We start from the raw sequence: 25,517 nt of genomic DNA on the forward strand, positions 1-25,517 counted from the left end.
CTGTAAGAAGCTGTGTACCGGTGTCGGTCGTACACAATGTGATACCTCTTGGCGGAAAACCACAACCGCGAATGACGTCTTATAAAAAAGGTTTTATTTTTGATCAGGTGACAACTCGTTTCGGAGTAAAAGTACTCCTTTTTCAAGTCTTTGGCGCGCCACACACAGCAGCCCGAACCAAAGCGTCTTGATTGGTCGCGCTTACTGCATGTTTCCGGTTCCAAAGACTTAAAAAAGGAGTACTCTTACTCCAAAACGCGTTGTCACCTGATCAAAAATAAAAATCTTTTTATAAGAAGTCATTTGCAGTTATGGTTTTGTGCCAAGAGGTATCACATTGTGTACAACCCCAGTACACAGCTTCTTACAACAATAGAAAACGGATCCATCCCCATTGACTTTCTATGGAGTTCATGATGGATCCGTCTTGGCTATGTTTTTTTTATTTTTTTTTATTAATTATCTTTATTAATATATCAAAACAGATTACACAAAAAAAGTGATTTGAGTAGACACTCAGCATAGTTAATAACTTTTTTTTTTTTCCCTTATCCCTATTCCCCCCAACCCTGTGATGCGTCCTCCCTCCCCGACCCCCCCTCGAAAGAAAGAGGGCAAGAGACAGGGGGAGAGGAAAATAAATAAATAAAATGTAAATATTACAATCAATCAGATCTTCCAGCCGCCCCATATCGTAATCCACTTCTCATCCACATCTCTCTGCCTATACAAAATCTGTTCATAGTTTTTTACCTTATTAACTAAGTTTACCCTGGTGTTTAATTCTAGGGTATGCCGAGCAAACCAGGTCCGGCTAACCAAAATTCTAGCTAACAGCAATATCCTACCTAGAAGAATCTTTTTATATTTATGACTACTTATTATAGAGAACTCATTAAGCAAGAACACTTGTGGCTCAAAGGGGATTCGTATTTTAAGTTTGTAAATAAGAAAGTTATTGATGCTATTCCAGTATTTTCTAAGTTCTGAACAGGTCCAGATCATATGGAGGTAGTCCGCACCTAAGGTATCACATCTAGGGCACTTGGATGTATCTCTTAGCCCACATTTATTTAACCATATAGGGGTAACATATAATCTATGACAAATATTAAATTGTACTAGAACATGGTTGAAGTTGTGGGATAGTGAGCCTAGATTAGCAAAGATATTCCCCCACCCTCCTAATTGTATATTTGGACAATCCAACTCCCAGGCTCTTTGTCCTGGTGACTGTGTATCACAAAACCGTGCCTTTAGTAATAGTTTATATATATTTGAAATCTTCATTCTTAGAAGTGTCCTCCCTATCCAATCATTTAAAAAACATAAACTATCTATATCCAGCATTGATTTATCATCCAAACTAAATAGTGCTGAACGCAACTGAAAATACCTAAACCATGAGAGGTTTTCTACATTATGTGATAACTCCGTGAACGACTTAATCTCTCTATCCTTGACTACTTGTGAAATGTAAAAAATCCTATTCTTTTGCAAAAATTTTCCGCTGCTATACCATCTAACATTTGTAGATGAACATTGTGCCAAAGAGGCGTGAATGTAAGTGAACCCTTTACCCTCAACCATGTTCTAGTAGTAGCCCACACTTTAGAAAGTAATTTTATAATCTCTTTATAACCCCGCTCCTGGCTACTTAATAGCCCGGATTCCAAAAGAGTAAATATGTTATTATATGAGTAACTCCCTACTAAGCTCCTTAGAAGTGGGCTATTTTTCCATTCATAACACATCAATAACTGGGCAGCAATAAAATACCCTTTGAAATAGGGGAGGTTTAAACCCCCATATTCCAGTGGTTTATATAGATGTTCCAATTTTAACCTGACTCGTTTTCTTCCCCACACTAAATCATTAATTATTCTTCCCATAAGTTTAAAGTATTTCTCTTCTATCCAGGTAGGTGTGTTCCTGAGCACATACAGAAATTGTGGTAGTATCACCATTTTAACCAGTGAAACTCGATCAGCTCTAGATAAAAGGAGTTTCAACCAGATCCCTATTTTCGCTCTGGTTTTCGTTATTAATGGGATCAGATTAAGTTGGACAAAGTTTTCAACCCTGGGCGATATCATCAAGCCCAAGTATTGAAAGGTGTCAACAATGTCCAACTGAGTTACAAGAACCTCCTTCTGGGATAACGGATCTATTGGCATCAAACTGGTCTTGGACCAATTTATATGAAAACCAGATACCTTACCAAATAATTTAACCATTTGAATGATTCTTGAGAGTGTTGTTTACGTGTGGGCCATGAAAAAGAGAACATGATCCGCATATAAGGAGATACGGTCCTGCACTCCTAATGTTCCAAATCCTTTGACTTGATCATCCTGCCTAATGGCCAGAGCTAGGGGCTCGATGCAGATATCAAATAAGAGTGGGGATAGTGGGCAACCCTGGCGAGTACCTCTATTTAGATCTAAACTAGTGGTCAAGATCCCATTAAGACTCAATTTTGCCGTATGGGATCTATACAATAATTTGAGGATATTTATAAATCTTTCCCCAAAGCCCATCCTTGTCAGCACCCTCCAGAGGAAGCGCCACGCCACCCTGTCAAAGGCCTTAGAGGCATCCAATGACAGGATGGAGCGGGCAGTCCCCCCAGGGGCCTGTATGTTGGCAAAGAGCTGGTGCAGATTATGATGCGTACCCTTGTTTTGAATGAAGCCATTCTGATCCGGATGGACAATGGAAGAAATAACCCTGGAAAGCCTTGTGGCCAGAATCCTTGCAAGGAGCTTTACATCTGCATTAAGCAGTGAGATCGGTCTATACGATCCCAGATCTAAGGGGTCCTTACCTTTTTTTGGAATTAATGTTATTACGGCTTCCATCATTGAGTCTGGCAGTTTCCCATCCTCCACCGATTCAGCAAAGACCCCCAACAATCTAGGGAGAATAAACTCCTTGTATTTGCTATAAAATTCATATGGGAGTCCATCTGAACCGGGGGTAGAATTAGCCAAACATAATTTGATTGCCCCCTCAAGTTCCTGAATCGAAAACTCTACCTCAAGTGCTTTCTTTTGAGCCACAGTAATAGTTGGAAAAACAATGCCATCAAGATAAGAATCCATCATCTCATCTGTAATCTTAGATTCCGCTTTATAAAGATCTGAAAAATAGTCCAAAAAAGCTTTCTCTACAGGACCTTGTCCACTAACCGTCCTACTGTTGGCCAATCAAACATTATCTATATATTTTTTGGATTCTTGACTTGAGATCACTCTAGATAGAAGTTTTCCAGGTTGCCCTGACTCTGTGAAATATTTTTGCCCCTTAAAAAATAAGCTTGGCTATGTTAAAGATAATATAACCAGTTGGTTGTATTATCAGTAAAGGAAGCATTTTTGCTGAACCCTGCCGGATCCAGCAAAAACGCTATTGTGAAAGTAGCCTAAGTATTGTATGTGCACAGTGACTCCACCAGCTAAATAGTGAGTGCAGCTCCGGAGTATAATACAGCATGTAACTCAGATAGGATAAGTAATGTATTGTATGCACACAGTGACATCACCAGCAGAATATTAAAGGGGTTGTCTCATCATGGACAGTGGGGGGCATATCGCTAGGATATGCCCCCATTGTCTTATAGGTGCGGGTCCCACCTCTGGGACCCGCACCTATGTCGAGAACAGAGCCCCGCAAGTGAAGAAGGGCTCACTGCGCATGCGCAGCCGCCCTCCATTAATTTCCTATGGGGCCGGTGAAAATAGCTGAGCGTTGGCTCGGCCATTTCCGTCAGCCCCATAGAAATGAATGGGAGCAGGGGCCGCGCGTGTGCGATATGCTACCATTCACTTCTATGTGGAGCCGGCTCGGTGGCAACCAGACCGGAGTCCTCCAGCCACCACATTGCGGGGCTCCATTCTTGATATACCCCCCATTGTCCATGATGAGACAACCCCTTTAAGTGTAGCTGTGGAGTGTAATACAGGCTGTTAATTGTATAAGTCATTTGACTGTAGTGCTGCTGTTCTTATCGTTATGTAGGATTCTACAGCTGCAACACAGAAATCATGCCTGGGATCAACAACTGGACCTCAGATATACAGGTCAGGGCTGTTCTCTACACTGTCTTCTTCATGTATCTCCAGGCACTCTTCTTATGATGTCCTGACTCTCTGATTCCTTCATTTAAGATGTTCACATCTGTCCGCGTCATAAGACTTCCCAGCGTAAACCTGACCAACCAGACCTTGAACAAAAACTTCAACGACATGTGTGAGAACCACCTGAAGGTACAGGGTCCTTCTCCTTGGTGGCGACATTAGAGCTATTATATGGGTTTCTGTTATAGAGAAAAGCCTGTTAATGAGTTTAGGGCGCATGCTGATCCAGGCTAGGTTAGAGGCTAGGGCCCACTACATTCTGGGAGGAGGGGTTTGGCATGGCCAACCTAGACGTACTACTGCGTACCACCATTTAGGGGTCTGGAGACCTTCAGTCCCTTGAAGGTAACCTGTCATCACGATAACAGCTCCCTATCTGCAAAGAGTACCATGCAGCTTTGTTCATCAAGCCCCCATGGATGTTTTTGGTTACTTTGTCCAGTGGCTAAATATGCAGAAAGCTTGTTTCTCATCCGTATCATTGGGGGACACAGTCTTGACCATGGGTATAGCTATTGCCACTAGGAGGCGACACTAAGCAAAAAAAAAAAGTGTTAGCTCCTCCTCTCAGCTATATCCCTCCTGCAGACACGGAGCTAGTTTTTAGCTGTGTCCGTAGGAGGCAGACCTCCATGCTTTGCAGGTCTGCAGAATTTTTTCTTTTCATATTCAGTTTGCATATGTGTATTGTTTGCATGGCTCCCCTCCCTGGGTAGAGCGGTCGTACTGTCCTTGTTGTTGTCCTTGCTGGTTCCCTACTGAGCCGCATCAGCCTTTTCTACTTCTCCCCTTTTGCAGGACGAGTAGTTGCACTTTCTCCACATACTGTTACTGCCTGCTCGGCTAGTGTTCATAGCCATTGGGGGCTTGTATGCCCCCTTTCTGCTGTGGGGTGCCTGCGCAGGTGGAGTTGGTCCAGGTTCTCTAGCCTTGACTTGTTCGTCATGGTCCCGCTGGAGTGTTCTTCTCTTCTGGCAGTCCGGTATGGTGTGTGGGGCCTCTGCCTTCAGGCATCCCTACTTCCTCCCCCATGGGGGGCAAGTTTTGTCACATCTGCAGTTCTTTGGCCTTGATATCCAGACACCATTCTTTTTCAGCGGAATTTGGCTTCTCTTTCTGCAGTTCGGACCTTTCTGCAGGGGGTGGCGCATGCTGCGCCCCCTTACCGCCTTACCGGCTTCCGTGGAATCCTTGGGGGATTCGCATCTATCCGTTTCAGATGTCCTCATTCTGACGAACGGAAAGTTGGGAGTGAATTGCAGAGACTCTGCGCTTTCACAGTGAGCCTTTAAGGCTACATTCACATAAATGTATTTGGTTTCTGTGTTTGGTAAATTTTTTATTTTTTTTTGCGTATTGGATGAGGACTCATTCATTTTTAATGTGTCTGCAAAAAATGCGGACAGCACACCATGTGCTATCTATGTTTTGCAGACAAGGATAGGCATTGTTATGATGGATCCACAAAAAAACAGATGCCATCCGTTTTTTTTTGTTTTTTTTGCGGATGTGCAATTTGCCGACCGCAACACACATACGGTCCTGTGAATCTAGCCTAAAGCAAAGAACACAGCAGTTGGGCTTTCTGCACAAGCCTTGAGAACAGATACCACATATGTGTATCTCTGGCACTTAATATCTGACTTAGGCCTCATGCACATGAATGTATTTTCTTTCTGTGTCCGTTCTGTTCTTTCTGCGGACCGTATGCGGAACCATTCATTTCAATGGATCTGCAAAAAAAATTGAAGTTACTCCGTGTGCATTTACGTTTCCGTATGTCCGTATTTCCGTTCTGCAAAAAAAATAGAACATGTCCTATTATTGACCACATTACGGACAAGGATTGTACTGTTCTATGAAGGGCCAGCTGTTCCGTTCCGCAAAATACGGAATGCACACGGACGTCATCCGTATTTTATGCAGATCTTTTTTTCTGCGGACCGCAATATACATACGGTCGTGTGCATGAGCCTCAGGCCTCTTGCACACAATCGTATGTATTTTGCGGTCTGCGGTCTTCTATGGGAGAGGTGGGGATTAGCGCTTGGTGGTGGACGGACCCCGGGAAATCTGGGGTCCTCCAGCCACAGCTCTCCCCGCTTCGTTCTCGATATAGGTGCGGGTCCCAACGGTGGGACCCGCACCTATCCGAAAATGGGGGCATATCCTAGCGATATGCCTCCATCGTCTAATATGGGAATACTCCTTTAAGCTGAGAGATGTCCATCAAGACTGAAGAGGTGAGAAGTGAGATGGGGTCGCTGGAGGCTTGACCCAGAGTGTGAGATCCGGTGTCCTATTGACCACTGAGGCATGATGAACAGCGTTTTAAGGTACACTGGGTGGTTGGTGGGGCGTTATGGTGGTGACAGGTTCCCTAATGAGAAGATATTGCTTCATAATAGTGGGGTCATGAGTTGGGACAAAGCTTTTGGGTTCATCTGGAATTGAAGCGGAATCTTTGTGTAATCAAAAAATGGTGCGGACCCATTTATTTTCTATGGGGATGGAAAGGATGCGGACAGCACACAGTGTGCTGTCCGCATCCACATTTGCGGAGTGCGGCCCCGATCTTCGGGTCCGCAGCTCTGCAAAAGATAGAACCTGTCCTATTCTTGTCCGCAGCTTGCGGACAAGAATAGGCATTTCTATAGGGGTGCCGGGCGGGTGTGTTGCGGATCCGCAACACACCACGGACGTGTGAATGGAGCCTTAGTGTACAGACAATCCAAGGCACCTTGGTATTCCCATGGCAAATACTTTCATTTAAACCCTCATTAAAAACTGGCACAGCAGCGACATTTCAGCCACATATGGCCGTTTTTAAGCCAAGACCGAAAACCTAATGTACATTCAGCCTTTTGAGCCTCTTTATTTCCTCCTTCTGTGTAGTAAACGTGTGGAGTAATCCGAGTTCTCCCTTTTTTCCTCCTTAGAGTCTGTACTTTAAGCTGCGTTCCATGATCCCATGCTGCCTCTGTCACGTCAATTTCACGGTCGCTGTGCCGGAGGACGAGTCCATACAGGTGACTCAAATCTGTTCTTGTGGTAACAGTCTGCCTCAGTGGTGGCGCTAACTTTAGCATTTCTTTGCAGGTCGCGGTCACCGCAGTGGCAATTACCTTTGACAAGCAAGACGCTTTACAGACCAGTAAAAACAAGGCAGAACTTCCGCTACCGCGAGGTGAGGAGCTGTATGAACAGATAGTAGTGTTGTCACTGCATGAGACATGGATTTGTCTAGTGGCGGTAAAACCACCTGGCACAACATGCTTTGAGCATGTCCCCTGAAATGTGACTGCAGCCTGGAGGTTACATCGTGATGTGTAGTGCCCACTTTAAACTTTGCACATCTTGATTTAACTGTACTTTTGAGGAGCAAGCTCATGAGTTGTAGTATAGCTGACACCCAGCCCAATAACCAGCTCGCAGATCATTCTGTTTCTAGTCATTTAATCCCTCAGATAATGTGGTATGTAATGACTGTGGCATATGAGAGGTTAGTCAATGGGATCGGCACCCCCAAAAATGAAATCGTGGGGTGCTGATCAGTTGGTATGGCAGCCTGGCTGCCTTGTGAAGGCTTTCAGACCTGCCATAGTAAACTGCCTGCTAAGCCCTGCCTGCAGCAGAACTCTGTAGGAAGTATGGAGCATCACCATAGACTGCAATAGTCTACAGTCGCATGTTTAATTCCCCTGAGAGGGATGTAAAAAATTAAAATCACCCTCTTCCAAATTTTAAATCTAAAAATAAACAATAAAAAATGGGCATAATTAGCATTGCTGCTCCAAAAATATCCGAACTATTAACTCTTATACGCACCACAAAATAACTGTACATCATTGGTGCAGTCTAGGCACGCTCACATGCTGAACCTGCTCCATACGCAGCGGGTATCATCTGTATAATACAGCAGACCTCCAGCCGCAATGACTGTGATTGGAGATAACTTTGATCCCAGTCATTTAACTCTGAGTCCCAGATGCCACATTCAATAGCGAACGCAGCATCTGAGCAGTTAGATGGAGGGGGATACTTCTGCACTCTGATTGAAGCCCCAGCAGCGAAATTGCAGGTCTACAATCAGTTGTTATGGCAACCTGGCTCCCAGGCCCGTCATTGGAAACTGCCTGTTAAGGTGTGCCTGGGGCATAACTTAATAGGCAAACTGTCAGAATCCCACAGACTTCAGTAGTATTCTATTGCAGTCTATGGTACAGGTGATGAGAAGGGGACTAAAAATTACAGTGAAAAAAAAAAACATGTTTAAAAATGCAAAAAAAAAAAATAATTACAATTTTTTTTATTTTTTTTCCAAAGGTATTTTATTAGGAATGAGCGAATCAACTTCGGATGTTCCGCCCGAAGTCGATTCGCATAAAACTTCATTCTAATACTGTATTGAAACAAAGTTTAGAGGAAAGAGTAAAATAAAAATTGGCCTGGTCCGGTTAACTCTTTAATAATGTTTTAGGACTAGTAAACTATGACAGTTTCCTGACTGTTTTTATATCTCTACTTTGTTGTTCACATTTAAAGTCTGAAAAGCTGCCCTTTCTTTAGGCCTCTTTCAGACGGGCGTTGCGGGAAAATGTGTGGGTGCGTTGCGGGAACACGCACGATTTTTCCGCGCGAGTGCAAAACATTGTAATGCGTTTTGCACTCATGTGAGAAAAATCGCGCATGTTTGGTACCCAAACCCGAACTTCTTCACAGAAGTTCGGGCTTGGGATCGGGGTTGTGCAGATTGTATTATTTTCCCTAGGGATGTCCCGATACCATCTTTTTAAGACTGACTACGAGTACCGATACTTTTATTTAAATACTCACCGATACCAATTACCGATACCAATTTTAACAATAAAATACACACACATGTATTTTGTGACCACTGACCAACCAAAAGGCCCAAAAACAGAACTATAACATTGTTTAAGAATAAGAGGCAGTGTATCAGATGTGGGGGCAGCCACAAGGAGACGTTATACTGTATGGGGGCAGCCACAAGGAGACGTTATACTGTATGGGGGCAGCCACAAGGAGACGTTACACTGTATGGGGGCAGCTACAAGGAGACGTTATACTGTATGGGGGCAGCCACAAGGAGATGTTATACTGTATGGGGGCAGCCACAAGGAGACGTTACACTGTATGGGGGCAGCCACAAGGAGACGTTACACTGTATGGGGGCAGCCACAAGGAGACGTTATACTGTATGGGGCAGCCACAAGGAGACGTTATACTGTATGGGGGGCAGCCACAAGGAGACGTTACACTGTATGGGGGCAGCTACAAGGAGACGTTATACTGTATGGGGGCAGCCACAAGGAGACGTTATACTGTATGGGGCAGCCACAAGGAGACGTTACACTGTATGGGGGCCACAAGGAGACATACTGTAAGGAGTCAGGACAACAATTTTTGAAGCCCCCCTCCTCAGTATAATAGTCTTGTGGCCATCATACAGTAATGTATATTTCTTCTTGCCCTAATGCCTGCTTTTAGAGATCAATGTGCAGCTTGCAGGCAGGAAGGGAAGGACCAGGGCCATAGAAGACACAACACCTTTCTTTCTTTCTTTCTGTCTGTGACCACTTGGGCTGGTTATAATCTTCTAACTAAGCTTTATACACTTACTAGGGTCGGTTCCTATAACTTTTAAAACTACTGGCAGGTCGAACTCTGTTTGAGGAGGCCGGAGGTCAGATGTCTGTGGGTGGAGTCATCGGGAACATGGGGGGAGATGCCGGGGACGGTGGCGGCCGCTGCGGAAAGTGTGAATCAGAGCAGCCGCGGGAAAAGTCTCTTTCCAGACACCACATGCAGAACTGGTCACGTCGGGTGGCTGTGGGCGGAGTCTTAAACATGCGAGGAGCCGGGGATAGCGGAGGCCGCTGGTAATCAGGGCGAGGGGCGGAGACTGGGAGCAAGAAGAAGCTGTTTTTGCTGTGCAAGATGCAGGGGCAGGCCGCGAACTGACACAGTCTCATTTAGAAGCGGCGCACAGGTATCGGCAGTGGTATCGGGGACATTTGCACGAGTACAAGTACTCGTGCAAATGTCCGGTATCGGTACCGGGACATCCCTAATTTTCCCTTATAACATGGTTATAAGGGAAAATAATAGCATTCTGAATACAGAATGCATAGTAAAATAGCGTTGGAGGGGTTAAAAAAAATAATAATAATTATTTAACTCACCTTAATCCACTTGCTCGCGCTGCTGGCATCTCGTCTGTCTCCTTCTTTGCTGAACAGGACCTGTGGTGAGCATTCATTCCAGGAACAGGACCTGTGGTGACGTCACTTCGGTCATCGCATGATCCATCGCATGATCCATCACATGACCCATCACCATGGTAAAAGATCATGTGATGGATCATGTGATGACCGGAGTGACGTCCTGTTGCTGCAATGAATGCTCACCACAGGTCCTGTTTAGCAAAGAAGGAGACAGACAAGATGCCGGCAGCGCGAGCAAGTGGATTAGGTGAGTTAAATTTTTTTTTTAACCCCTCCAGTGCTATTTTACTATGCATTCTGTATTCAGAATGCTATTATTTTCCCTTATAACCATGTTATAAGGGAAAATAATAATGATCGGGTCTCCATTCCGATCAGCTCCTAGCAACCGTGCGTGAAAATCGCACCGCATCCGCACTTGCTTTTCACGCAACCCCTTTCACTTCTATGGGGCATGCGTTGCGTGAAAAACGCAGAATATAGAGCATGCTGTGATTTTCACGCAACGCACAAGTGATGCGTGAAAATCAACGCTCAAGTGAACAGCCCCATAGAAATGAATGGGTCGGTATTCAGTGCAGGTGCAATGCGTTCAACTCACGCATCGCATCCGCGCGGAATACTCGCCCGTGTGAAAGGGCCCTTATACTTCTTACTGCTGAGGGTGTTACAATGTGTCAGTTTAGACAGTGCTCTTTGAGCTAAACATAGCATACGGCATACATATTAGAAGGGGGCGGCACAAACAGTGGCGTACATACAGGGGTCGCAGTTGCGACCAGGCCCGGCTGCCTGTGGACCCCCCTGGCCCCTGCAGTCAGAATTCCCTCTAAGCTGCGCGGGTGGGCGGCCACGCAGCAATTATTGTGGCCCAGCTTACAACTTTATAATCCCCGCTCAGCCACATTGCGCCGCTCAAGCTGCTGGCAAAATGCCAGCAGTCAATGCAGTGATAGTGTCAGAAACGAGGCATGCAGACTCGTCGCTGCTCCGGCAGCTTGAGCTTAACATCTCTCCCTCTGTCATGCGCCTCCTGCCCCGCCTGCCTGCTTCATTCATAAAGTGGGAGGAGCCGGCAGACGGGGCAGGAGGCGCATGACAGAGGGAGAGATGTTAAGCTCAAGCTGCCGGGGCAGCGACGAGTCTGCATGCCACATTTCTGTTACTGCACTGACTGCTGGCATTTTGCCAGCAGCTTGAGTGGCGCAATGTGGCTGAGTGGGGATTATAAAGTTGTGAGCGGGGCCACAATAATTGCTGCGCGGCCGCCCACCTGTGCAGCTTAGAGGGAACACTGACTGCTAGGGCCAGGGGGGTCCACAGGCGGCCGGGCCCCCTGGTGCGCCGGGCCCGGTCGCAACTACGACCCCTGTATGTACGCCACGTCTGACACCCGATGTCTAACACCTGACCCCTGACGGCTGATGGCATTTAGGCTAAGGGCTGATGCCTGACCCCTGACGGCTGATAGAGTTTAGGCTGAGGGCCGACACCTGATGTCTGACGGCTGAGAGCTGACACCTGACAGCTGATGGAGTTTGGGCTGAGGGCTGAAGCAGGAGGTATTTTTTTTACTGACGTCTGAGGGACGAGGGACTTTTGAGTTAGTGGGAGGGAGTTTTGGCTGACGTCTGAGGGAGGAGGACTGATGGAGTTTTGCCTGACGGAGGAGGGAGTTGTGGATGATATCTGAGGATGTCCTAATATTCTGCAATATACGCGCATCGGCCACCTGCTTACCGTATGACGGATTCACTTGAATGGGTCCGCAATCCCGATGATACGGTGTGCTTCGGCACCCCAAAAAAGAAGTACATGCACTATTTTTTTCAGTACGGATTGCGGAACCCATTTAAGTGAATGGGTCCGCAGACAGTGGGGCACACAATCTGTGCCTGTGCATTGCAGGCTGCAGGTTGAGGTACGCAGCATGGGCCTGACTGGCACACGTTCATGTGCATGAGCACGAACACAAACCTCTCTCCTGTCCTGGACAACAAACTGATCTGGAGCAATTCTAATCCGCCTGCAGCAAAAACTTGTTATAATAGATGCTGTCACATAATATGGTGTGTCGTTTTCACCCTCCGACCCTCAAGAGTCCCCTGACACTGACCTTTTTCATCTTGTACAAGTTTCTGCAGACACAGAGGAGCTGCTCCAGTTCTCTTTAGAATTATCATCAGAGTCTCCCGGAATGCAACCCTTCTCTCCAGCTAAAGGTGAGTCCCCGGGGGAATTTGGGAAAACCCTTTACTGTACTGTGTACACAAAAACATATACTTCCAGATATATATCTGACAGTTTAATGTTATTACAGTTATATTCAGTGATGTCAGTAACGGGAGGAGGGTGACAACCTCTCAGACATGGTATAGAAGCTGGTTGTCAGCAGTAATAGATGGAATAGATATTACTGTAGTATAAGGTGTGTGGATCTCATGTCTGATCACAGTGTAATTATTTTACTATTATATTTAGTGATGTCAGTAACAGGGGGCGGGGCTGTGACAACCTCTCAGACATGATATAGAGGCTGGTTGTCAGCAGTAATAGATGGAATAGATATTACTGTAGTATAAGGTGTGTGGATCTCATGTCTGATCACAGTGTAATTATATTACTATTATATTCAGTGATGTCAGTAACAGGGGGCGGGGCTGTGACAACCTCTCAGACATGATATAGAGGCTGGTTGTCAGCAGTAATAGATGGAATAGCTGTTACTGTAGTATAAGGTGTGTGGATCTCATGTCTGATCACAGTGTAATTATATTACTATTATATTTAGTTATGTCAGTAACAGGGGGCGGGGCTGTGACAACCTCTCAGACATGATATAGAGGCTGGTTGTCAGCAGTAATAGATGGAATAGATATTACTGTAGTATAAGGTGTGTGATCTCATGTCTGATCACAGTGTAATTATATTACTATTATATTCAGTGATGTCAGTAACAGGGGGCGGGGCTGTGACAACCTCTCAGACATGATATAGAGGCTGGTTGTCAGCAGTAATAGATGGAATAGATGTTACTGTAGTATAAGGTGTGTGGATCTCATGTCTGATCACAGTGTAATTATATTACTATTATACTCAGTGATGTCAGTAACAGGGGGCGGGGCTGTGACAACCTCTCAGACATACAGTAGATAGAGGCTGGTTGTCAGCAGTAATAGATGGAATAGCTGTTACTGTAGTATAAGGTGTGGATCTCATGTCTGATCACAATGTAATTAATTATATTACTATTATACTCAGTGATGTCAGTAACAGGGGGCGGGGCTGTGACAACCTCTCAGACATGATATAGAGGCTGGTTGTCAGCAGTAATAGATGGAATAGCTGTTACTGTAGTATAAGGTGTGTGGATCTCATGTCTGATCACAATGTAATTAATTATATTACTATTATACTCAGTGATGTCAGTAACAGGGGGCGGGGCTGTGACAACCTCTCAGACATGATATAGAGGCTGGTTGTCAGCAGTAATAGATGGAATAGCTGTTACTGTAGTATAAGGTGTGTGGATCTCATGTCTGAAAACAATGTAATTATATTACTATTATATTCAGTGATGTCAGTAACAGGGGGCGGGGCTGTGACAACCTCTCAGACATGATATAGAGGCTGGTTGTCAGCAGTAATAGATGGAATAGCTGTTACTGTAGTATAAGGTGTGTGGATCTCATGTCTGATCACAATGTAATTATATTACTATTATACTCAGTGATGTCAGTAACAGGGGGCGGGGCTGTGACAACCTCTCAGACATGATATAGAGGCTGGTTGTCAGCAGTAATAGATGGAATAGATGTTACTGTAGTATAAGGTGTGTGGATCTCATGTCTGATCACAATGTAATTATATTACTATTATATTCAGTGATGTCAGTAACAGGGGGCGGGGCTGTGACAACCTCTCAGACATGATATAGAGGCTGGTTGTCAGCAGTAATAGATGGAATAGCTGTTACTGTAGTATAAGGTGTGTGGATCTCATGTCTGATCACAATGTAATTATATTACTATTATACTCAGTGATGTCAGTAACAGGGGGCGGGGCTGTGACAACCTCTCAGACATGATATAGAGGCTGGTTGTCAGCAGTAATAGATGGAATAGATGTTACTGTAGTATAAGGTGTGTGGATCTCATGTCTGATCACAATGTAATTATATTACTATTATATTCAGTGATGTCAGTAACAGGGGGCGGGGCTGTGACAACCTCTCAGACATGATATAGAGGCTGGTTGTCAGCAGTAATAGATGGAATAGATGTTACTCTAGTATAAGGTGTGTGGATCTCATGTCTGATCACAATGTAATTATATTACTATTATATTCAGTGATGTCAGTAACAGGGGGCGGGGCTGTGACAACCTCTCAGACATGATATAGAGGCTGGTTGTCAGCAGTAATAGATGGAATAGATGTTACTGTAGTATAAGGTGTGTGATCTCATGTCTGATCACAATGTAATTATATTACTATTATATTCAGTGATGTCAGTAACAGGGGGCGGGGCTGTGACAACCTCTCAGACATGATATAGAGGCTGGTTATAAGCAGTAATAGATGGAATAGATGTTACTGTAGTATAAGGTGTGTGATCTCATGTCTGATCACAATGTAATTATATTACTATTATATTCAGTGATGTCAGTAACAGGGGGCGGGGCTGTGACAACCTCTCAGACATGATATAGAGGCTGGTTGTCAGCAGTAATAGATGGAATAGCTGTTATTGTAGTATAAGGTGTGTGGGTCTCATGTCTGATCACAATGTAATTATATTACTATTATATTCAGTGATGTCAGTAACAGGGGGCGGGGCTGTGACAACCTCTCAGACATGATATAGAGGCTGGTTGTCAGCAGTAATAGATGGAATAGCTGTTACTGTAGTATAAGGTGTGTGGATCTCATGTCTGATCACAGTGTAATTATATTACTATTATATTCAGTGATGTCAGTAACAGGGGGCAGGGCTGTGACAACCTCTCAGACATGATATAGAGGCTGGTTGTCAGCAGTAATAGATGGAATAGCTGTTACTGTAGTATAAGGTGTGTGGATCTCATGTCTGATCACAGTGTAATTATATTACTATTATATTCAGTGATGTCAGTAACAGGGGGCGGGGCTGTGACAACCTCTCAGACATGATATAGAGGCTGGTTATAAGCAGTAATAGATGGAATAGATGTTACTGTAGTATAAGGTGTGTGGATCTCATGTCTGATCACAGTGTAATTATATTACTATTATATTCAGTGATGTCAGTAACAGGGGGCGGGGCTGTGACAACCTCTCAGACATGATATAGAGGCTGGTTGTCAGCAGTAATAGATGGAATAGATGTTACTGTAGTATAAGGTGTGTGGATCTCATGTCTGATCACAGTGTAATTATATTACTATTATACTCAGTGATGTCAGTAACAGGGGGCGGGGCTGTGACAACCTCTCAGACATACAGTAGATAGAGGCTGGTTGTCAGCAGTAATAGATGGAATAGCTGTTACTGTAGTATAAGGTGTGTGGATCTCATGTCTGATCACAGTGTAATTATATTACTATTATATTCAGTGATGTCAGTAACAGGGGGCGGGGCTGTGACAACCTCTCAGACATGATATAGAGGCTGGTTGTCAGCAGTAATAGATGGAATAGATGTTACTGTAGTATAAGGTGTGTGGATCTCATGTCTGATCACAGTGTAATTATATTACTATTATACTCAGTGATGTCAGTAACAGGGGGCGGGGCTGTGACAACCTCTCAGACATACAGTAGATAGAGGCTGGTTGTCAGCAGTAATAGATGGAATAGCTGTTACTGTAGTATAAGGTGTGTGGATCTCATGTCTGATCACAGTGTAATTATATTACTATTATACTCAGTGATGTCAGTAACAGGGGGCAGGGCTGTGACAACCTCTCAGACATGATATAGAGGCTGGTTGTCAGCAGTAATAGATGGAATAGCTGTTACTGTAGTATAAGGTGTGTGGATCTCATGTCTGATCACAATGTAATTAATTATATTACTATTATACTCAGTGATGTCAGTAACAGGGGGCGGGGCTGTGACAACCTCTCAGACATGATATAGAGGCTGGTTGTCAGCAGTGATAGATGGAATAGCTGTTACTGTAGTATAAGGTGTGTGGATCTCATGTCTGATCACAGTGTAATTATATTACTATTATATTCAGTGATGTCAGTAACAGGGGGCAGGGCTGTGACAACCTCTCAGACATGATATAGAAGCTGGTTGTCAGCAGTAATAGATGGAATAGCTGTTACTGTAGTATAAGGTGTGTGGATCTCATGTCTGATCACAATGTAATTATATTACTATTATATTCAGTGATGTCAGTAACAGGGGGCGGGGCTGTGACAACCTCTCAGACATGATATAGAGGCTGGTTGTCAGCAGTAATAGATGGAATAGCTGTTACTGTAGTATAAGGTGTGTGATCTCATGTGTGATCACAATGTAATTATAATACTATTATATTCAGTGATGTCAGTAACAGGGGGCGGGGCTGTGACAACCTCTCAGACATGATATAGAGGCTGGTTGTCAGCAGTAATAGATGGAATAGCTGTTACTGTAGTATAAGGTGTGTGGATCTCATGTCTGATCACAGTGTAATTATATTACTATTATATTCAGTGATGTCAGTAACAGGGGGCGGGGCTGTGACAACCTCTCAGACATGGTATAGAGGCTGGTTGTCAGCAGTAATAGATGGAATAGCTGTTACTGTAGTATAAGGTGTGTGGATCTCATGTCTGATCACAGTGTAATTATATTACTATTATATTCAGTGATGTCAGTAACAGGGGGCGGGGCTGTGACAACCTCTCAGACATGATATAGAGGCTGGTTGTCAGCAGTAATAGATGGAATAGCTGTTACTGTAGTATAAGGTGTGTGGATCTCATATCTGATCACAGTGTAATTATATTACTATTATATTCAGTGATGTCAGTAACAGGGGGCGGGGCTGTGACAACCTCTCAGACATGATATAGAGGCTGGTTATAAGCAGTAATAGATGGAATAGATGTTACTGTAGTATAAGGTGTGTGGATCTCATGTCTGATCACAGTGTAATTATATTACTATTATATTCAGTGATGTCAGTAACAGGGGGCGGGGCTGTGACAACCTCTCAGACATGATATAGAGGCTGGTTGTCAGCAGTAATAGATGGAATAGATGTTACTGTAGTATAAGGTGTGTGGATCTCATGTCTGATCACAGTGTAATTATATTACTATTATACTCAGTGATGTCAGTAACAGGGGGCGGGGCTGTGACAACCTCTCAGACATACAGTAGATAGAGGCTGGTTGTCAGCAGTAATAGATGGAATAGCTGTTACTGTAGTATAAGGTGTGTGGATCTCATGTCTGATCACAGTGTAATTATATTACTATTATATTCAGTGATGTCAGTAACAGGGGGCGGGGCTGTGACAACCTCTCAGACATGATATAGAGGCTGGTTGTCAGCAGTAATAGATGGAATAGATGTTACTGTAGTATAAGGTGTGTGGATCTCATGTCTGATCACAGTGTAATTATATTACTATTATACTCAGTGATGTCAGTAACAGGGGGCGGGGCTGTGACAACCTCTCAGACATACAGTAGATAGAGGCTGGTTGTCAGCAGTAATAGATGGAATAGCTGTTACTGTAGTATAAGGTGTGTGGATCTCATGTCTGATCACAGTGTAATTATATTACTATTATACTCAGTGATGTCAGTAACAGGGGGCAGGGCTGTGACAACCTCTCAGACATGATATAGAGGCTGGTTGTCAGCAGTAATAGATGGAATAGCTGTTACTGTAGTATAAGGTGTGTGGATCTCATGTCTGATCACAATGTAATTAATTATATTACTATTATACTCAGTGATGTCAGTAACAGGGGGCGGGGCTGTGACAACCTCTCAGACATGATATAGAGGCTGGTTGTCAGCAGTGATAGATGGAATAGCTGTTACTGTAGTATAAGGTGTGTGGATCTCATGTCTGATCACAGTGTAATTATATTACTATTATATTCAGTGATGTCAGTAACAGGGGGCAGGGCTGTGACAACCTCTCAGACATGATATAGAAGCTGGTTGTCAGCAGTAATAGATGGAATAGCTGTTACTGTAGTATAAGGTGTGTGGATCTCATGTCTGATCACAATGTAATTATATTACTATTATATTCAGTGATGTCAGTAACAGGGGGCGGGGCTGTGACAACCTCTCAGACATGATATAGAGGCTGGTTGTCAGCAGTAATAGATGGAATAGCTGTTACTGTAGTATAAGGTGTGTGATCTCATGTGTGATCACAATGTAATTATAATACTATTATATTCAGTGATGTCAGTAACAGGGGGCGGGGCTGTGACAACCTCTCAGACATGATATAGAGGCTGGTTGTCAGCAGTAATAGATGGAATAGCTGTTACTGTAGTATAAGGTGTGTGGATCTCATGTCTGATCACAGTGTAATTATATTACTATTATATTCAGTGATGTCAGTAACAGGGGGCGGGGCTGTGACAACCTCTCAGACATGGTATAGAGGCTGGTTGTCAGCAGTAATAGATGGAATAGCTGTTACTGTAGTATAAGGTGTGTGGATCTCATGTCTGATCACAGTGTAATTATATTACTATTATATTCAGTGATGTCAGTAACAGGGGGCAGGGCTGTGACAACCTCTCAGACATGATATAGAAGCTGGTTGTCAGCAGTAATAGATGGAATAGCTGTTACTGTAGTATAAGGTGTGTGGATCTCATGTCTGATCACAATGTAATTATATTACTATTATATTCAGTGATGTCAGTAACAGGGGGCGGGGCTGTGACAACCTCTCAGACATGATATAGAGGCTGGTTGTCAGCAGTAATAGATGGAATAGCTGTTACTGTAGTATAAGGTGTGTGATCTCATGTGTGATCACAATGTAATTATAATACTATTATATTCAGTGATGTCAGTAACAGGGGGCGGGGCTGTGACAACCTCTCAGACATGATATAGAGGCTGGTTGTCAGCAGTAATAGATGGAATAGCTGTTACTGTAGTATAAGGTGTGTGGATCTCATGTCTGATCACAGTGTAATTATATTACTATTATATTCAGTGATGTCAGTAACAGGGGGCGGGGCTGTGACAACCTCTCAGACATGGTATAGAGGCTGGTTGTCAGCAGTAATAGATGGAATAGCTGTTACTGTAGTATAAGGTGTGTGGATCTCATGTCTGATCACAGTGTAATTATATTACTATTATATTCAGTGATGTCAGTAACAGGGGGCGGGGCTGTGACAACCTCTCAGACATGATATAGAGGCTGGTTGTCAGCAGTAATAGATGGAATAGCTGTTACTGTAGTATAAGGTGTGTGGATCTCATATCTGATCACAGTGTAATTATATTACTATTATATTCAGTGATGTCAGTAACAGGGGGCGGGGCTGTGACAACCTCTCAGACATGATATAGAGGCTGGTTATAAGCAGTAATAGATGGAATAGATGTTACTGTAGTATAAGGTGTGTGGATCTCATGTCTGATCACAGTGTAATTATATTACTATTATATTCAGTGATGTCAGTAACAGGGGGCGGGGCTGTGACAACCTCTCAGACATGATATAGAGGCTGGTTGTCAGCAGTAATAGATGGAATAGATGTTACTGTAGTATAAGGTGTGTGGATCTCATGTCTGATCACAGTGTAATTATATTACTATTATACTCAGTGATGTCAGTAACAGGGGGCGGGGCTGTGACAACCTCTCAGACATACAGTAGATAGAGGCTGGTTGTCAGCAGTAATAGATGGAATAGCTGTTACTGTAGTATAAGGTGTGTGGATCTCATGTCTGATCACAGTGTAATTATATTACTATTATATTCAGTGATGTCAGTAACAGGGGGCGGGGCTGTGACAACCTCTCAGACATGATATAGAGGCTGGTTGTCAGCAGTAATAGATGGAATAGATGTTACTGTAGTATAAGGTGTGTGGATCTCATGTCTGATCACAGTGTAATTATATTACTATTATACTCAGTGATGTCAGTAACAGGGGGCGGGGCTGTGACAACCTCTCAGACATACAGTAGATAGAGGCTGGTTGTCAGCAGTAATAGATGGAATAGCTGTTACTGTAGTATAAGGTGTGTGGATCTCATGTCTGATCACAGTGTAATTATATTACTATTATACTCAGTGATGTCAGTAACAGGGGGCAGGGCTGTGACAACCTCTCAGACATGATATAGAGGCTGGTTGTCAGCAGTAATAGATGGAATAGCTGTTACTGTAGTATAAGGTGTGTGGATCTCATGTCTGATCACAATGTAATTAATTATATTACTATTATACTCAGTGATGTCAGTAACAGGGGGCGGGGCTGTGACAACCTCTCAGACATGATATAGAGGCTGGTTGTCAGCAGTGATAGATGGAATAGCTGTTACTGTAGTATAAGGTGTGTGGATCTCATGTCTGATCACAGTGTAATTATATTACTATTATATTCAGTGATGTCAGTAACAGGGGGCAGGGCTGTGACAACCTCTCAGACATGATATAGAAGCTGGTTGTCAGCAGTAATAGATGGAATAGCTGTTACTGTAGTATAAGGTGTGTGGATCTCATGTCTGATCACAATGTAATTATATTACTATTATATTCAGTGATGTCAGTAACAGGGGGCGGGGCTGTGACAACCTCTCAGACATGATATAGAGGCTGGTTGTCAGCAGTAATAGATGGAATAGCTGTTACTGTAGTATAAGGTGTGTGATCTCATGTGTGATCACAATGTAATTATAATACTATTATATTCAGTGATGTCAGTAACAGGGGGCGGGGCTGTGACAACCTCTCAGACATGATATAGAGGCTGGTTGTCAGCAGTAATAGATGGAATAGCTGTTACTGTAGTATAAGGTGTGTGGATCTCATGTCTGATCACAGTGTAATTATATTACTATTATATTCAGTGATGTCAGTAACAGGGGGCGGGGCTGTGACAACCTCTCAGACATGGTATAGAGGCTGGTTGTCAGCAGTAATAGATGGAATAGCTGTTACTGTAGTATAAGGTGTGTGGATCTCATGTCTGATCACAGTGTAATTATATTACTATTATATTCAGTGATGTCAGTAACAGGGGGCGGGGCTGTGACAACCTCTCAGACATGATATAGAGGCTGGTTGTCAGCAGTAATAGATGGAATAGCTGTTACTGTAGTATAAGGTGTGTGGATCTCATATCTGATCACAGTGTAATTATATTACTATTATATTCAGTGATGTCAGTAACAGGGGGCGGGGCTGTGACAACCTCTCAGACATGATATAGAGGCTGGTTGTCAGCAGTAATAGATGGAATAGCTGTTACTGTAGTATAAGGTGTGTGATCTCATGTCTGATCACAGTGTAATTATATTACTATTATACTCAGTGATGTCAGTAACAAGGGGCGGGGCTGTGACAACCTCTCAGACATGATATAGAGGCTGGTTGTCAGCAGTAATAGATGGAATAGATGTTACTGTAGTATAAGGTGTGTGATCTCATGTCTGATCACAATGTAATTATATTACTATTATACTCAGTGATGTCAGTAACAGGGGGCGGGGCTGTGACAACCTCTCAGACATGATATAGAGGCTGGTTGTCAGCAGTAATAGATGGAATAGCTGTTACTGTAGTATAAGGTGTGTGGATCTCATGTCTGATCACAATGTAATTATATTACTATTATACTCAGTGATGTCAGTAACAGGGGGCGGGGCTGTGACAACCTCTCAGACATGATATAGAGGCTGGTTGTCAGCAGTAATAGATGGAATAGATGTTACTGTAGTATAAGGTGTGTGATCTCATGTCTGATCACAATGTAATTATATTACTATTATATTCAGTGATGTCAGTAACAGGAGGCGGGGCTGTGACAACCTCTCAGACATGGTATAGAGGCTGGTTGTCAGCAGTAACAGAGGGAGTAGCTCTGACTGAAGGATATAAACACATGTCTATGTCTTGTCTTCCTGCAGATCTCCAGGAGAAGACAGGATCTCCAGCCAGTGCACCGCAGAGAGGTAGGTTTGCTGCTACCGGCTGCTCCTTGGTAACTGTCTGATTCTTTTTTTGTTTCTTGGAGATGCAGATAATTTTGTTTCATCAGGAGGCACTGTGATGAGCAGAAGACATCATCCATCTTTTTCTTTGTCTTTTTGTTCTGTCTCTGTCCGTACGTCTCCAGCCTCTGCCGTTGATTACGGTTCCTTTGCAGACAGATGCAGCAGCTGGATAGAGCACATTAAAATGAGGGCTCAGACCATAAGACGCGGATCAGTAAAAACAAGTAGGACGCTCTGTGTTTCTTCATTGTGCTGATTCTTCCAGGCAGACATGTGATCCACGGTGGGGGCAGGGCTACAGAGATCTAACTCGCCAGAGCAGAGTGTGAAACCGATTGTATGTAGATAGCAGCAGACACTGGGTGTGCAGTTCATTCTTAATACTGGATCTTAGGAGAGCAGTGGCCACAGTCACCCAGATCCATAAAATCATTGAATCATCACAATTTATAGCAATAGGAGCCACGGTTATCATCATCTGACAGGTGAAATCTAGTCTGTAGCTTTACTTATTCTCCGATCAAATCCTATTTTGCCTTCAGGACTCCATAGCTCAGTAGTGCCCCCTGCTGGTTCGGTGTCAGTACAAAGCATAGTCTGTGAATGAGCCAGTTCTATGGAGCCTCATTTAAAGTGTATGTCCACATCGGATCATCATTATACTTATCTTGTACGTCTTTCGTTACTCTACAGCTGCTTTCAGAATTCTGCAGTTTAAGAGCTGAAATCTCCCAGTATTTATTGCCTATTCGGTGATTGCACAGGACTGTAAGAGCTCATCTTAGGGCTCTTTCACACTTGCGTTCTTGTCTTCCGGCATAGAGTTCCGTCGTCGGGGCTCTATGCCGGAAGAATCCTGATCAGGATTATCCCCATGCATTCTGAATGGAGGGAAATCCGTTCAGGATGCATCAGGATGTCTTCAGTTCCGGAACGGAACGTTTTTTGGCCGGAGAAAATACCGCAGCATGCTGCGCTTTTTGCTCCGGCCAAAAATCCGGAACACTTGCCGCAAGGCCGGATCCGGAATTAATGCCCATTGAAAGGCATTGATCCGGATCCGGCCTTAAGCTAAACGTCGTTTCGGCGCATTGCCGGAGCCGACATTTAGCTTTTTCTGAATGGTTACCATGGCTGCCGGGACGCTAAAGTCCTGGCAGCCATGGTAAAGTGTAGCGGGGAGCGGGGGAGCAGTATACTTACAGTCCGTGGGGCTCCCCGGGCGCTCCAGAGTGACGTCAGGGCGCCCCAAGCGCATGGATCATGTGATCGCATGGATCACGTCATCCATGCGCATGGGGCGCTCTGACGTCATTCTGGAGCGCCCCGGGAGCCGCACGGACTGTAAGTATACCGCTCCCCCGATCCCCGCTCCTACTATGGCAACCAGGACTTTAATAGCGTCCTGGGTGCCATAGTAACACTGAAAGCATTTGGAAGACGGTTCCGTCTTCAAATGCTTTCAGTACACTTGCGTTTTTCCGGATCCGGCGTGTAATTCCGGCAAGTGGAGTACACGCCGGATCCAGACAACGCAAGTGTGAAAGAGGCCTTAGGTGTAGGGATGTATCTGTTTCCAGTAAAAGCCAGCAGAATAGTGAGTGCAGCTCTGGAGTATAACACAGGCTGTAACTCAGGATCAGTACAGGATAAGTAATGTATGTACACAGTGACTCCACCAGCAGAATAGTGAGTGCAGCCCTGGAGTATAATACAGGATGTAACTCAGGATCAGTACAGGATAAGTAATGTAATGTATGTACACAGTGACTACACCAGCAGAATAGTGAGTGCACCTCTGGAGTATAATACAGAATATAACTCCGGATCAGTACAGGATAAGTAATGTATGTGCACAGTGACTCCACCAGCAGAATAGTGAGTGCAGCTCTGCAGTATAATACAGGATGTAACTAGAGATCAGTACAGGATAAGTAATGTATGTACACAGTGACTCCACCAGCAGAATAGTGAGTGCAGCTCTGGAGTATAATACAGGATGTAGTTCAGGATCAGTACAAGATAAGTAATGTATGTATACAGTGACTCCACCAGCAGAATAGTGAGTGCAGCTCTGTAGTATAATACAGGCTGTAACTCAGGATCAGGACAGGATCAGCAATTTATGTACAGAGTGACTCCACCAGCAGAATAGTGAGTGCCGCTCTGGAGTATAACAAAGGATGTAATTCAGGATCAGTACAGGATAAGTAATGTATGTACACAGTGACTCCACCAGCAGAATAGTGAGTGTAGCTCTGGAGTATAATAAAGGATGTAGTTCAGGATCAGTACAAGATAAGTAATGTATGTATACAGTGACTCCACCAGCAGAATAGCGAGTGCAGCTCTGGAGTATAATACAGGATGTAACTCAGGATCAGTACAGGATAAGTAATGTATCCACACAGTGACTCCACCAGCAGAATAGTGAGTGCAGCTCTGGACTGTAATACAGGCTTTAACGAAGGATCAGCATAGGGTGACGGACCCTTAAACGTTAATTAGCAGGATAAGTTGCCACTTATGCTGGCAGACCCTGATGTAACGCACAGGTCCAGCTCCAGGGTCATTAGCTGGTTAATCCCCCACGTTGGAGAATATGAACAGCACAATCTACGTTACAACTTTCACACTCTCCCGTGTCCAGTGATTTCCTCTTTTTCCAACTCACAATGAATATTTGTGAAATTTGCGCTTCTTGCTTCCTCCATTTTTTTTCTTTCTTTTTTCAGCTTTAATTTTCTTTCATCCATGATTCTTTTGCAGGAATGTCCTTCTGTTCAAGCCACCATTATTATTCCTTCACTGGCATGATCTGCATGACTATACTCCATAGATATCCCTTCCTGTCACCTCTGCCTTACGCCACAAGGCTGAGCTTCTCCAATACGGTGTCTGTCTGCCGTCACCTAGTTGACAATAAGACCCTTACTGTC

The 25,517-nt window shown here is 43.9% G+C and overlaps 1 protein-coding gene across 8 annotated transcripts in view; it reads left to right on the forward strand.

Moving 5' to 3' along the window:
- The window catches only part of C2CD5 (C2 calcium dependent domain containing 5), an 83,390-nt gene that overhangs the window by 51,293 nt on the left and 6,580 nt on the right, over positions 1 to 25,517 (forward strand). For 6 of the 8 annotated variants that reach the window (XM_040437600.1, XM_040437618.1, XM_040437635.1 and 3 more), the window contains 7 exons: positions 4,021 to 4,082; positions 4,170 to 4,268; positions 7,079 to 7,168; positions 7,239 to 7,326; positions 12,523 to 12,609; positions 22,492 to 22,536; positions 22,701 to 22,802. In XM_040437600.1, the coding sequence (XP_040293534.1) occupies positions 4,021 to 4,082; positions 4,170 to 4,268; positions 7,079 to 7,168; positions 7,239 to 7,326; positions 12,523 to 12,609; positions 22,492 to 22,536; positions 22,701 to 22,802 (573 nt within the window). The remainder of the gene's footprint in view (positions 1 to 4,020; positions 4,083 to 4,169; positions 4,269 to 7,078; positions 7,169 to 7,238; positions 7,327 to 12,522; positions 12,610 to 22,491; positions 22,537 to 22,700; positions 22,803 to 25,517) is intronic. The other 2 variants (XM_040437626.1, XM_040437662.1) reach the window with 1 other exon arrangement.

This window comes from Bufo bufo, chromosome 1 (assembly GCF_905171765.1).
Source record: "Bufo bufo chromosome 1, aBufBuf1.1, whole genome shotgun sequence".
NCBI classification, from domain to species: Eukaryota; Metazoa; Chordata; class Amphibia; order Anura; family Bufonidae; genus Bufo; species Bufo bufo.